Source organism: Nicotiana attenuata, chromosome 5 (genome assembly GCF_001879085.1).
Source record: "Nicotiana attenuata strain UT chromosome 5, NIATTr2, whole genome shotgun sequence".
NCBI classification, from domain to species: domain Eukaryota; kingdom Viridiplantae; phylum Streptophyta; class Magnoliopsida; order Solanales; family Solanaceae; genus Nicotiana; species Nicotiana attenuata.
The window spans coordinates 95862-111513 of NC_031993.1; the positions used below are offsets into that span (position 1 = coordinate 95862).

The window sequence follows — 15652 nt, forward strand, 5'->3', positions numbered from 1 at the left end:
TATATATATATATATATATATATATATATATATATATATATATATATATATATATATATATATATATATATATATATGTATATATATATATTAATTTAATTTAATAAAAACTAATGTATTACATATAATATGGATAAATAATGTATAATTTATTCAAGTCAGCGTAGACTTGGCATTAATAATTGGTTGCTCTATTTGTTACACCAGATTAACGTATAAAGTATTTATTAGCGTGACTAATGACGTTCTAACTTGGATTTAATAAGGTTGACATTTTTATAGAACTTTCATGAATAGAAAGGATGCTTCTGGCCCTAGCCATTGTTTGAACAAATGACAAATGTCTACTTTTTAAGTGATTTTTCGATAGAGTAACATATAATTGTGCCATAACCTACCTCTAATTATGATTAAAGACGATATTAATTTTATAATTTATCTGAAATTTCATCCTAAAACCGTTTTTTGAAGAATAGGAAACCAAGTAAATGACTTATTAATTAGCAAAGGTGATGTGACACGTCCTTTGCTTCTAAGAAAGAGGTCATTATTTCGAGTTTCTTTTTCTTTTCTCCGACCGACAAAATTCCGAAAAGGCCACAATTCTCATTTATTCACTGCTCTTTAATTTATGTAATACTCTATTTATTTTGAAACATATAAAAATATTTATTATTTTTTTACTCCCTTTGTTCCAATTCATGTGAATTTATTTGACTGTGCACGTGGTTTAAGAAAAAATAAAATTTTTAGAATTTGTGGTTCCTAAACAAGTCAAAAAAGGGTTAGGGTATTTGTGTAGTTATAAAAGCTTCTCATTAAGGGTAGAATTGTAAGTTTAAGCTAAATTGTTACCAAATTTAGAAAGAGTCCATTCTTTTTGGAACAGACCAAAAATGAAATAGGTTCACTGGAACAGAAGGAGTAATATATATCACGAACTTTCAAAAACTTAAGGCTCGTTTGGCCATAAAAAAATTTACTTTTTTTCGAAATCAGTGTTTGCCCATGAAATTTTTGATTTTCACTTGAAGATGCATTTCGAAATTTTTCGAAAATTTGAAAAACTCCAAAAAGTTATTTTTTAAAATTTTCACTTAAGATCACTCACAAAAATTCAAAAGCAGCCCAAAATTATATTCAAATTAACACAACTCTAAATTTCAAATAACATTTTCAATTGAATTTTTTATCTTTCAATTTTTCCTAAAATTTTACAATTCTTGTGTCCAAACGCCCACTAAATACATTGAACTAACACACTTCAACTTTGACATGATGTTTGTTTTTTCGATCACAATTTAGATATTCTTTCCCGTCATCATTTACAAAATGTTTAAGTCAAATTAATATCTTAAACTCTTAAAGTTCCGCATCTGGTTGTGGATAGAATCTTTGATCTTCTTATATAGTAATTTTGAACAATTCTTACCGTCATGCGCTAATATTTTAGTTGAGTTAGATGCAAGATCCTTTATTTACATTGTATTAGGATTAGACCCATTATAATTCTTGATTAACCCGATATTGCCTTTCCCCTATAAATATTATATTGTTTACGCTCCAGACGTCCCATAGCAAACTTGTGACGAGTGTACGAGTAGTGTTAGAGTATCATATCAGTTTTGGATATGATATTTTTTTTCCTCTTGTATTGTTTTAAGCAATCATCAACTCATGAGTTTAGCATGATGTCTATTTCTTTACATAATCAAATATCGTGATATAAAATAAAATAGAGTGCTAATTGTGATAAAATTGATGATAATGCATCATAGTATTATAGTATATCAATACAAAAATGAAACCAATAAAGAACAAGAAAAAAAATTAAATATATATATTAAGAGTCTGACTTTCAAAGGTGAGCCATAACGTAATTTGGTAATATTACTGTCATGTGACCAGGAGATCACATGTTCGAGTCGTAAAAATAATCTCTTGCAGAAATTCAGAATAGTACTGGTCCAACCCTTCCCAAATCCTTTTCTTTAGTATGACATTCCTATATATAAACCAAATCCAAAAAGGAAAATAATTAGGAGACTTTTTTCCCTTTTTATATAAGGTTGAGGCTATTTTGCCTTTTGCGTTACGCGTTCCTACCCACACGACTATTTAATCCGAGTAAGCTCAACTTTCCTAAGCCGCCTCTTTAAACCTCTATAAATTCTCAAAAACCACCTGCTTTTTCTCAATTTTTCACGGATTATATTAAACCCTAATCTCTTTAACCAAACAACGTTCGATAAATAAGAGTTGGATTTTGCAAATTTTGTTGATTTTAGTTTCGATGATTGTGAAGAAGAGTTCAACGACGATGAATACGATGGTAGTTGTAGATGCCGAGATTTTGAGCGTTTCTGTTGATTCGGTTTCCATTGATATTTCTCGTTCTGATTCGGTACGTCTCCGATTTCCTCTCTTCTCTTCCTATATTATTTCTCGTTTTGTCTATTTTTTTTAATAACGGCGGTGTTCGAGCTAGTTTTTGACTAATTATTAGGTATCTGCTACCGCCGGCCAGCGGCGGAGCTAGGTGGGCCGAAGGGGTTCAGGCGATCCCCCTTCCGCCGCTATTATACTGTGTGTATAAGTTCAATTTTTTTTTCATGTATAGATATTTGAAATTGAATCCCCTTAGCTTCTTTGTATGTTCACCTTTTTGTTTTCTGAATCCCCTTAGTGAAAATCCTGCTTTTGCCACCAACATGTAATAAATAATTTTTGCCTTAGCATGATCATTAGTGACCTTGTTTTTTAATAACGAGCGTGATCATTAGTTATTGATAGGTTATAAGTATAGATTTTCTTGGAGCTGCATAGGTTCTGATGTATTATTATTTAGGGTTTGAAGTTAAATAGTTAATCTGATAGAGATATTATTGCTATAAAAAAGGGAGAAAAAGAAGGAAGCTTAATTTTTCTTTTTGGGTTGTTTTTTATTTCTGAAATTGTGTAACTATGATGAATACTTTGAGAAGTCTCATATAGTTGACCGGGACTAGTTTGGAATTGAGGTGTAGTTGGTTGATTTTTCTATTCCCTAAAGAAATTGAATTAAACTGAATTTTTATCTAAGTTGACGGTCATTCTAAAAGTTGTGTAACTATGATGAATTCTTTGAGAGGTCTCATATACTTGATCTGAACTTGTTTGGAATTAAGGTGTAGTTGATTGATTTTTCTATTCACCGAAGGAATTGGATGAACTTGCTTAAATTATATTAGGTCCCTCCAGATGATTAACCTTTTTTCTTTTTGGGTACTTTCTGAATGGGAATTTTGTTGAAGATTATGGTTTTGAGTTATTTGGCTATGCTGTGCTCGAATGAGTTTTTGATTTTTGTGGTGCTTGTTGATATTTGTTACTCCTATGTGGTTATAGTGTGATTGAAATGCAATGTTCTGACCTTTTATATTTTGCACTTATCAGGGTGTGAGATGCTCAACTAGTACTCCGGCAACAATCATCGATTCAGCGAGAAGCAAATTTCTCCCATCTATTCGTTCGGGTAGCTACTCTGATATTGGACCTCGTAGATCCAATGAAGATGAACACATTCGTGTTGATGATCTTTCAGCTCAGCTGGGTTCTCTCTACAATTGGCCTCTTCCGGGCTCGTTCTATGCTGTTTTTGATGGTCATGGAGGTGCTGATGCAGCTGCTTATGTCAGGACTAACGCAATGAGATTTTTCTTTGAAGATGCTGATTTGCCGCAAGCATCTGTTGTTGATCAGGAATTCATGGAGGAATTGGAGAGTTCTCACTGTAGAGCGTTCTTAAAAGCTGATCTTGCCTTGGCTGATGAATGTAGTGTTAATGCCGCTTGTGGAACAACAGCAATAACTGCCCTGGTTTTGGGAAGACATCTGGTTGTTGCTAATGCCGGTGATTGTCGTGCTGTCCTTTGTAGGAAAGGCGTTGCAGTCCAGTTGTCTCAAGATCACAGGCCTACTTCTCTGGTGGAGCGACAAAGAGTTGAGAACTTAGGCGGTATTATTGAATATGGCTTCCTAAATGGTGATCTTGCAGTTACTCGTGCTCTTGGAGATTGGTATATGAAGCTTCCGTTCGGATCTGCATCTCCTCTTACTGCAGAACCAGAAGTTAAGCAAATGTTGTTGACTGAAGATGACGAGTTCATGATAATTGGTTGCGATGGCATTTGGGATGTGATGTCAAACCAAGAAGCAGTGAATGTTGTCCGCCGTGAGCTTAGGCTGCATAATGACCCGCAAGAGTCTGCTAAAGAACTTGTGAATCACGCTTTATGTAGGGACGTAGACGACAATCTCACTGCAATTGTTGTGTGCTTTACTTCTCCTGATCATCAGGCTTCAGTTCCATCCCAAAGGCCAAGATTCAGGTGTTGCAGTTTGTCCGAAGAGGCGAGGAAGAAGCTGCAAAGTTTATTAGGAAGTAATTGAGTGTAAAGTTGCATTGTTTGACCACAATAGTAATTTTTACTACAATGTGTAAGTACGGATTATTGTTGATTTCTGGTCTTGTGAACAATAACTTTAATCTGTTTGAGGCTGCTTCAGGGAAGTGAGAAAAAGCAGCCAGCATTTTTGTAAGGCTAGTGCATTCTAGTAGTATATGTGCTGCCAATTCTTTTCAATGAAAGGATAACTCATGGTGTGATATTTGAGTTATTTCTGAAATTCATCTTGTTTTGTCATAATGCATTTTACCATTTCAGCCATCTATGTTCAATAGTTTAAACCATAGATTTTCTTTTTTTTTTGGTTTTTCACCTTTCCGGTATTCGTATTTGGGCCACGATTAATTTGGATTTGTGCTGTGTAAGACCTATGATAGGAGGAAGCTTTTCATACTTGGATTTTTTTCATTCCTAGGGTTCGAAACACTGATCTTTGTTAAGGTTGAAGAGATTCGAAACAGTGATCTTTGTTAAGGTTGAAGAGATTCTATCCATCCGATCATATCCCTCAGTGGTTAAACATTGACTTATTTCTCAAATTTAAGTTGCTTTATGTTTTGCTCCCTGTTTTTAGGCACTTATTAATGTGTGGCTTTCAATGTGAAGAAAGCGTGATCTGCCTCATCTAGATAGGAGGGCTCCTAATCTATTTTCAGCCAAACAATAAGAGTTTAAGTAGGAGGTAGAGTTTGTGAGGACATAATTTCTGGTGATAAAGGATATTTTATTACTGTATGATGAATCAGATGCCTTTTGACCAACATATGCATTATCTCAAGTGTGTGAATCACCAATCCCTTTAACTTGTGCTAACTAACTATCTCAATCTTTTCTTATCCCTTTATCTTTTTGGTGTTTTCCTTTATTTTCTTTTTCTTTCCCTTTTTGATTAAAGAATTAGCTCGCATTTGTGAGTTCGCTAATATTATCGGTTTCAAGTTCGACTAAAAGTAACCAAAAATAAACTTGGCCAGTTCATGATAAATCTTCAAACGTATATTTGTTGAGAAAATTTAAATAAAAATTGAGTAACATGGTAGGAGGATATTCATATAATCGACCCCAATTTGTTTGAATTTGAGGTATAATTAGTAAGATGAATTTTTCTTACTAGTTATTGAGGCATAGGATTGGCCATGCCACAACTAGAATTCCATTTCATACAATAGTTGCTCGAATTATGACTATTTTAGCCAGTGAGCTGGTGAGCTTTTGTGGTATTTCTCTTTTTTTAATCAAATATCTTCAAAGAGACATCTCTTATTATATTACTCAGCTTACATTTTTGACCCCTTTTTTCGAGCAAGAAATTAGGGAAAAAGCTTGTTAGAAGTGGCCTTTGCAGCAAAACGAATAAATTAACATTAAAAGGTACAGATTATGACTATTGAGAATATATTAATTAATATTCATAAATAAATGTTAGGTGAATTTTTTTTTTGGAATAAAAAATATTATATATTCATTTTTCTTTTGGATCATTCACTAATATGCAGGCATGGACGAGGTGAGTAATAATGAAAAGATTGTTGTACACGAATTACTTTAAAATGGCATTTTTGCTTCAAATAATTCATCCACGCAATGCTAATATTGCACACGTATTCGTATTTCACTTCCTATCACGTATAAAATACCGTTTCATGTATTTTCTCATAGCTTAATACAATTAAATATTTAATATCATTAACGAAATACTGCATTAGTTATTCATGAATTACTTTTTATGTTGTCAACCAAATACTGCAATTAGAATTAATTAACTTCCTTTGATTTCTTTGTCGATTTTTTATTTAATATTGGATATCTTTTAGTGAAAATTCGCCACGTATAGAATGGGTACTGCAACGCGCCATAGCACAAGCTGCAATAAATAAAACTAAAACAGCGCACACCTTCGCAGACGATTATATTCAATTTAACAAACTGGTCCTCCACTATACATATATTCTACAAAAACCTTAAGCCGCAAATTTTCATTGTAGATCAGAAAATTTGAAGCCCGAGAAAATGGCGATAGGGAGCTTAGCAAGACGAAAGGTCACAACAATTTTATCTTCTAGATATCTCTATAGCACATCCAAATATTCATTTTCTCTTAGCAGAAATTACTCTTCGGGATCTGATGAAAACGATGTCGTTGTTATCGGCGGTGGACCCGGCGGCTATGTGGCGGCGATTAAAGCTGCACAGCTTGGGCTCAAAACTACCTGTATTGAGAAACGTGGTACCCTTGGTGGTACTTGTCTCAATGTTGGTTGTATTCCTTCTAAGGTAAAACATTTTTACTATTTATTTTATTTTTTTATCAATTTTTTTAGATCTATTTATTTTGCTATTGCTTGTTATTGCGATTCTGTTGATTTTTGCGATAGTGTGTGGAAATTCAGCTTTTAGTTATGTATTTAATTAACGTGAAGACGATTATGTCGATTGAGAGTACTGTGCTATTGAAAATCGAGCTTAAAATTCCTTTTTTGCAGTATTCTTTTTGTTAACTTTTACATTTCAGACCGTTGTCAAATATCAGTTCGATATTTTAGTGATTGAATAAATGGATAATGGATGTTTCTGTAATGTGAGCTTTGGGACCGGATTGAAATCATTTGGTGTGATATAAGTCATTTTCTGTAGATAATGTTATTCGTGTTTTCATAGAAAATGTTTTCTGGGAAAAATATTTTCCTTGTAGCGATTGGTTAGTAAGTGAAAAATATTTTTTGACAAAACATATACTATATTTATTTGATGAAATTTTTGGTCAAAACATATATATTAAAGATTAATAATAAAATTAGCAAATTAGAAAGTGTTTTATCGAAATTTTGAGTATTTTAGATTAATAATAATGTCTGAATGTTAGGTAGAATAAGCATGAAGTTGAGATAGTTGAAAAGAGGGAAGTTGTTTCATTTGATGAAAAAATGTTGTAATCCAGGGAATGTTGTACCATCTTTTGAAGTACCACTTTTAGAAGTTCTGTTTTTGAAAGCATTGCACTTGATCCTCCTACAAGGTGGAGATGATGGAATTGATTTTCTTCCCTTTCTTTAGCTGCAACAGAGACAAACTTAACTTTTCAATCAAGTGTCAAAGCCACCCATACAGAAAAAGGAAAAATAAGAAAGACCAGCAAATAGTATATTAGTATGTAATTCTGACTTTCCAGCTGTGAGGTGTTAATTATATATTTTTTGGTTGATAAAAGAGCAAGGAACTGTAATTGTCTCTAAAGATGTTGATATCAGACATATGCTGCATAATGAATGATATGTTATTTTTAGTACTGAATATAATTTGCAATTTCTACTTGAACTAGAATTAAGTTATTTATCTAAACATGACAATAACAACAAAAAACCCAGTGTAATCTCACAGGTGGGGTTTGGGGAGGGTAGTGTGTACGCATGCTTTACCCCTACCTTGTGAAGATAGAGAGGCTGGTTCCGAAGACCCTCGGCTAGACCTAAATTAAGTGATATAATAAATACAAGCTTTACCTAAATTGAGTGATATGAAAGTATTAGAAGGGAATACTGAAAGTACTAATTTCCAGCTGATGAGTTGATTTGTGACTTACATATAGAAGTAAAGGTACCTTGCATAATCAACAGTGAAATTATCTTAGTTGATGAGAGTGATATTGTTCTCTTGAATATGACTAGAAGCAGACATCAGTTGTGGGACATTTACTGGAAGGGTACTGGATATCCTGATTTTGCAATTGCCGAGTTGAGTTGAACTTGCATATAGAATTATAGGTACCTAGGTATTTTGTACTTCAAACTACTTCATTTTTTCTAAATGTAAAGTTTAAAATGTGGCAGTTCTCCTTTCAATAGTTTTAGTAATGTTAATTAAAGACCAAACGTTTCGGTTGACCTGCCATAAATGAGGTATATTATCTTGATGTAGCTTTTGATCTTAGTGAAAGTTTTTCCTTGCAAATATTTTGGTAGACTTTTCTTTCTTCTATTTTTTGTCTAAGGTTCTGAAGGTTAAATACTGTTTCCAGTGATTGTGCATTCTTCCCTTGGTTTGGCTGCTTAGGAAGACATATTTTAAGTGACACCTTAAACTGAATTATATGTGCACAACTTTTCCCATATGGCTAACTCTGTCTCTTTGATGCCCTTAAAATGTGACATGCTTGAGGCTTCTCCTGTTCAGTGTTCTTAAAAGCCGAAAAATCGCAAAACAGCGACATGGTCAGTGTGGCTTGAAGGGAAAAGCGAGAATTTAAGTGCACGCTTCTTTGAAGTACACATTTCTCAGCTTTGGCCATGAAGCAATAACCCCTCAATGAAGCGATTGGGGCTTGAAGGGAAAAGCGAGAATTAAAGTGCACGCTTCTTTGAAGTACACATTTCTCAGCTTTCCCCATGAAGCAATAACCCCTCACTTCGCAAATCGCTTCATCACTTTATGCAACGAAGCGATGGTTTTTAATAACATTGCTCCTGTTGTGAATTGAAAGACTTAACTTCCCTTAGAGACTATTGTGATTGGTGATCATATATAACCTAGTGTGCAATAGGTTAACCATTGGGTGGATATTTATCTTATGATCTCCATTTTTCTCCTAATGATACTAAATTATAGAGTTATGTTCGAGTAGGTTGCTAGTTAGCATTCTGTTTTTGTGACATCATACACTTAAGGTCATTCTTCTGCATAGTAAGTTAACAACGGTACTCTGAAAATAATTTGGTAGAGTATTGCTTGAGTTATGCCTATCTGTCTTGTTAATGACTGCTCAAAGCTTTGCAGTCAGCTTTTGACGTCTAATTCTTCACGTTTGTTCTTTCTGCTTTTCATGCGTAGGCACTTCTTCATTCCTCCCACATGTACCATGAAGCTCAACATTCATTTGCTAATCATGGTGTGAAGTTCTCTTCTGTTGAGGTAGATCTTCCTGCCATGATGGGCCAAAAAGATAAAGCTGTGGCTAACTTAACACGAGGTATTGAGGGTCTATTCAAGAAGAACAAAGTGAACTATGTTAAGGGCTATGGAAAATTCCTTTCTCCTTCTGAAATTTCTGTTGACACTGTGGAAGGTGGTAATACTGTTGTTAAGGGGAAGAATATTATAATTGCCACTGGTTCTGATGTCAAAAGTCTACCTGGGCTAACCATTGATGAGAAGAGAATTGTATCATCCACTGGAGCTTTAGCGTTGACCGAAGTTCCAAAAAAGCTTGTTGTTATTGGTGCTGGCTACATAGGCCTTGAAATGGGATCTGTCTGGGGCCGTCTTGGTTCAGAGGTGACTGTTGTTGAATTTGGACCTGATATTGTTCCATCCATGGATGGTGAAGTTCGCAAGCAATTCCAACGTTCTCTTGAGAAGCAAAAGATGAAGTTCTTGCTTAAAACTAAGGTCGTATCAGTTGAGACTGTTGGCGATGGTGTGAAGTTGACCCTTGAACCTGCAGCTGGTGGTGATCAAACTACTCTTGAGGCTGATGTTGTTCTTGTTTCTGCTGGTAGGATTCCATTCACTTCAGGGCTTGGATTGGACAAGATAGGTGTTGAAACTGACAAGGCTGGTCGAATCTTGGTCAATGAACGTTTTGCAACTAATGTCCCGGGGGTACATGCAATTGGTGATGTCATTCCTGGGCCAATGCTGGCTCACAAGGCAGAGGAGGATGGTGTTGCTTGTGTGGAATTCATTGCAGGCAAGGAGGGTCACGTGGACTACGATTTGGTTCCTGGTGTTGTTTACACGCACCCAGAGGTGGCTTCTGTTGGGAAAACTGAAGAACAAGTGAAGGCACTTGGAGTTGAATATCGCGTAGGCAAATTTCCTTTCCTTGCAAACAGTAGGGCCAAGGCAATTGATGATGCTGAGGGAATTGTAAAGGTACTTGCTGAGAAGGAGACCGACAAAATCTTGGGTGTCCATATTATGTCACCAAATGCAGGAGAGCTTATTCACGAGGCTGTCCTGGCTTTGCATTATGGAGCATCAAGTGAGGACATTGCTCGAACATGCCATGCACATCCAACAATGAGTGAGGCTCTGAAAGAAGCAGCCATGGCCACTTACGACAAGCCCATTCACATATAAAAATAGTGTCATATCCTTGTTTTTGTTTTTCCTCTGAGTATCTTGGATACTTGGAGCAGATTTTCTAATTGCCACCTCATCACTCAAGTATATCTTGAACAGAAATTTCCTCCCTCTACTCTTAAATTGTTATCCAAAGTACTTCCAACTATGTTTCTGTTCTGCATATTCATATCTGTAATAAAGTCAGGAGCTGTATGTCGAGTTTAAATGCCATTAATTTGAGTTTCATTGAGTTTTGATCAGCGTTGAGCGATTTTGCTTTATCGACATATTAGAGGAACATATTTAACATGTACATTCAAATAATTTTTGCATGGATGAGGTGCCATTTTAGAGAAGATGGACTATAACTTTCTCGTTGAATGCTTTTAACTTCGCAGAAAAAGAGGTCTCATTGGCGTCAAACTATGGACAGGTGATTTTTGTTTTGTAAGCCAATTGTATACCATTCCTTGTTCCTTTTGGCCATCAATTATTAACATGGATTGTTGAAATGAGTATGTTGTGTCAAGGTTTCTAGCGTGAATCCAAATTAGTCGAGCTAATAAGCTTCTTATAACGATTGTTAGAACCAAAAAAGAGTATATTTTGTCAAACAGAAGTACAATTTCTACACCAGATCATCATTTTAATTGGTTGAAAAGGGATACATTTGGATACCCGCAAGTCACTAAGCAAGGTTTGTCCATCAGTGGAATATCCAAATGTATTTACTAGTCTCTCTCGGATAGCAACAAGTAGCAATATCTATTTGGTTATTGTATTCAAGTCTTTATTTTCAATTATTTTCTTTGGTTGGTTGCCTTTGAAATTTGTTCACACAAAGTAAATGATCTATGGCATTCATGTTGCACATGAACAATGGATGTGTTCTCCCTTCTATGTAAGAAAAGGAGGTATTGAAAACACTTAGGGGTCGTTTGTTATGCGGAATAAATTATTCCGGGATTATAGTCTTGGACCTATAATCCCTAGACTAGTTTATCCCACCTTGGAGGTGGGATAAAATAATACAAAGTTTGATGGGATAAGATGGGAAATCCAGGATTAACCAGGATTAAGTCTAGGACCAAATTTATACTATGTTTGGTTGACGACATAAATTTATTATGAGATAAATTTATACCGTCAACCAAATATAGTATAAATTTAGTACCAGACCTTATCCTGCATACCAAACGACCTCTAGAATCTATCTAGGATAAGAGACCCTTTCTCTTAACCCAACTACATAACAAAATCTGAGTTTATTAACGCGCTTATGATGTTCATCGTTCATTCCCCCGGGGAAGAGAAGAAAGAGGAGCATTCTCCCTCGAGATTGTAATAAGAGTATAAGTTTACACAGTTCAAGCTGACCATCAGTTACTAACTTTAGCAGCTAACAAGTAATACAATAGTTTCAAACAAGCAAGACACAGACCCTTTAGAAAAGTTTGTCATTCTTATTGGATTTCAGCACAGCAAAGTAAAACTGATATGCCTTTCACTAGGTTGGTGAATCCAGTTCAGGGACCGACTTTCTCTGGTTTGTAGTCGATGACAAGGACTTTCTCCAGCTGAGGAAGCAATATATTTGCATATTCAACATGAGCCGGATGATCTATATACTCTGCAACACCTTCTGTACTGTCGAACGTTGACTCAAAAACATGAGTGAAACCTTGGTGGAAGTTCTCTATACTTACATTCTCCCCCCTGCAATAACGATACACAAATTACATTTCAATACAATTGTATGAACTTTAAGAAACAGACCTAAAATTCCACTAGGTTTTGATCATGAGAACTGGCAGGAGTCAGTATCAACTGTCTCAAGGCTAGCATTCTAATACCTCACAATATCCTTTTTGCCCAAGTTCCTAGATATAAAGCCTTAGAGCTTTGCCAACAGAAGCAAGCCAAAATATTACCTCCACATTCTTTTCCAGTAAGCAAATATCATTCAAAATTGAGTTTGATTCAGCAGGATAATCTCTTAAAGTTCAGAGTTTATACGTGCAATTTTTTGGATAAGAAACTAATAAAGGATCCTCAATACTAGGGCTGGGCATATATCGGGTAAAACCGATAACCCGAACCGTTAATTGTTTATTGGGTTATCAGTATCGGGTTATTGGGTTAACGGTTTAGAATTTTTTCACTATTGGGTTATCAGTTCAGGCCTCGGTTTGCCAATTTTGTTAATGGGTTAACCGATAATCCAATAAGAATTAATAAAATTACGATTTTACCCTTAAGTATATACATATGCTAGGGCGTCAGTTCATTCTCTCCAATTCTTTCTCAGTCACACTCTTTAGTTGCTCCATCTTCATTCTTCATAGACCTTACTAGTTACTCCTAGCGTAAGTCTTTAGTCTTATACATTAGACTTTTAATTTTGTACAACAAAATTCATCTTCATATTGGTATTTCTGACAGTTAATGATTCTTTATTTTTTTATTTTTGTTTCTTAATTTTGTGAGCTCACGTTGTGCAGCCTATACTTACTTTCTCTTTGCATTTATCAATTCTCAATCGACAATCTTCGTCAGTTTCGAGTATATTTTTGAACAATCTTCGTCAGCTTTGACACAGGACAACATTTTCTTGCCTTCTAGGTATTTTTCATTTTTGTGTTAGTATTGGCCATGCACAGATCAAGGTTTTGCTCTATGGTTTCGTTTTTCAGGTTAGGCATTTAACAAACAACATCCAGTTTATCTTGGACTGTTAGTACTATATGTTTGGACTTGTTAATTTTAAGGTGAAATGCTACTAATTTGTATTATTATTAATGTATTTGGACAGCTGTTGTTGAAGAATTAGTACTATTCCAGTTGTGGCCACCGGACAGAACGCAGAAGTATACTATATGTGAATTCTTCTCTTTTTTGCTTAACTCCAGTGAATTGTCTTTTCTTTTTTGCTTAACTCTAGATTGAGTTATCTTATCGGTTAAACCGATAAAGATCGATAACCGATAACTCATATCTTATCAGCTCGGTTATCGGTTTATCAAATTTGTAAACCGATAACCGATATACTAAACCGATAATATTCATAACTGAACTGAACCGAGCGATACCCACCCCTACTCGATACAAGGTTTTTATCTGCAGCATGATTCGAACTCGTAATGTGCGCCTAACCCAGATATCATGAGTTGTGCTCTTACAATTAGGCCAAAACCATGGGAGTTTATAAGTGGAACTTTAGTGTCATAACTTCCATAGAAAGTGAGAAAAGCTCGTCAAGACAAGTAGAAGCTGAAAATTCTTGTCTAGGAATGGCAATCAGGCAGCGGAGGCGGATCTAGGATTTAAACTCTATGGGTTGAACTTTTAAGGTTTTTACTATTGAACCCATTATATTTTTAAAGTTATGGGTTCATATTTTGCAATTTTAATGAACTTTTACACAAAATTTTACTCCGCATCGAAAGTTATGGGTTCAATTGTACCTGTAACTAGCACACTACATCCGCCCACGTCAGGCAGGCAGAACAGGACAGGGCAGGGCGAGGAAGAGACGGGCAGAACAGGGGTGGGCGGGTTACATATTCTGAAGTTCAGTTTTGATTCTCAGCACAAAGTCACAAAACCTTATTATCTCCTGACAAAATATTGTGATATCTAGATGTGCAAATAATAGGGATCTTTGTAGGGTCATTTTCTTCTATTCAAATTTGTGGACATGGAGATCATTACTTCTTGAATGGTTGGTGACCTTAACAAACACTTTACAAGTAGCATTCTACTAGCCTGGCGTTTACGGTTAATGCTCCATCTAACAAGTGATAACCTGATAACTAGCATAAATTTGCTCTCCAACACTTGATCTATAAATTGTAAGTTTTATTTTCTGATCCAAATCCCAATCAGCTAAGTTCTAAACAAAAACAACAACCCAATGGGATCCCCCACAAATGGGGTCTGGGGAGGGTAATGTATACGCAAACCTTACTACTACATTGGAGGCCATAGAAACTGTTTTCGAAAGACCCTCTGCTTGAGAGGAAGAAAAGGAATAAGTAAATAACAACAACAAGGCCAGAAAAATAATATCAACAATGTAAGGACCGAAGGAAAAATAAATGGAAGAAAACAGTAGCAATAGCAAAAGCAATAGCCACAAGCAGTAACACGATAGGGTACTAGAAAACCGAAGCGGAAGATAGTACCCTAATACTGGCATTCTAAGAATCGAAGATAATGTACTAGTCGGCTAGCCCTAATAAACCTGGAACAGATGAGAAAAAAACAGTGGACGACCTATTACCTTTCTACCCTAATCTTCGACCTCCGTAACCTCCTGTCAACAGAGATCTTAAAAAAAATTTCTTTATCACATTGACCTTTAACTTACCAAAATCATTACCCTAATGTAAACCAAGAATGTCAAAGTTTCAAGTTTTCTAATAATAAGAACCAATAATGTCAACATTGAACCTACACACACACACACACATACATAAAGAGGGGTTGCTCCAATGTTGTTTACTAAACTAGAAAGACAGAAATCATCCACAAATAAGGCAAAAAGGGGAAAAGGGGTTGAGCAGAAATGTTGAAAATTTTATAGAGGAGAGAATAAAATACCAATGAAAAGCTTTCATGGGTTCAATGAGATTGACTAGATTAGCATATTGCTTAATCAGTTGGTCGATTTGGTCTGCTGGAATTCCATCTTTGAACTTGGCCAGCAATATGTGCTTCACTTTACCACCCTCCATCCCAAATTAGTCTCTGCTCCAGTTTTTCTTCTTTGTCTTTTTGGTTGATTGTATTAAATAGAGAAAATGAGAAACATGGTCCCTTATATTTGAGGGTATGTTCAAACTAATCCATTAAGTATACAATGAATAGTTTTGATCCTATAAATTTTGCCAAAACTTAGCAGTTTTGGTCTCCTTAAATATTTAATGAACTAACTTTATTTGTTAGATTTGATGGGAACTGTGAAAAAATAGAGAAGATTAGCTGAAATTCATATTTAGAGGTATAATTTTTGCTATTTTTGATATATTTCTACAATTTGGTGTAGTTTTTTTGTAACTTCTATTATTTTTAGTACTTTCTTTTGTGTGTGTAGTGCAGTTTTGTATTGTAGTTTTTAGGATTTGAATATTTGATGGGACTTT

The 15652-nt window shown here is 35.1% G+C and overlaps 3 protein-coding genes across 3 annotated transcripts; 2 read left to right on the forward strand and 1 right to left on the reverse strand.

The window, feature by feature from the left end:
* Positions 2087-4668, forward strand: LOC109225143 (probable protein phosphatase 2C 49). Its single transcript, XM_019389720.1, has 2 exons — positions 2087-2404; positions 3436-4668. Exons 1-2 carry the CDS (start codon positions 2294-2296, stop codon positions 4429-4431), a joined length of 1107 nt encoding a protein of 368 aa, XP_019245265.1. The 5' UTR covers positions 2087-2293; the 3' UTR covers positions 4432-4668.
* LOC109225144 (dihydrolipoyl dehydrogenase, mitochondrial) lies at positions 6316-10768 on the forward strand. The gene is made up of 2 exons (XM_019389721.1): positions 6316-6722; positions 9273-10768. The coding sequence occupies exons 1-2, from the start codon at positions 6459-6461 to the stop codon at positions 10521-10523; spliced, it is 1515 nt and encodes a 504-aa protein (XP_019245266.1). The 5' UTR covers positions 6316-6458; the 3' UTR covers positions 10524-10768.
* Positions 11759-15291, reverse strand: LOC109225145 (stress-response A/B barrel domain-containing protein HS1). Its single transcript, XM_019389723.1, has 2 exons — positions 15111-15291; positions 11759-12224 (listed from the first exon to the last, which is right to left on the reverse strand). Exons 1-2 carry the CDS (start codon positions 15242-15244, stop codon positions 12035-12037), a joined length of 324 nt encoding a protein of 107 aa, XP_019245268.1. The 5' UTR covers positions 15245-15291; the 3' UTR covers positions 11759-12034.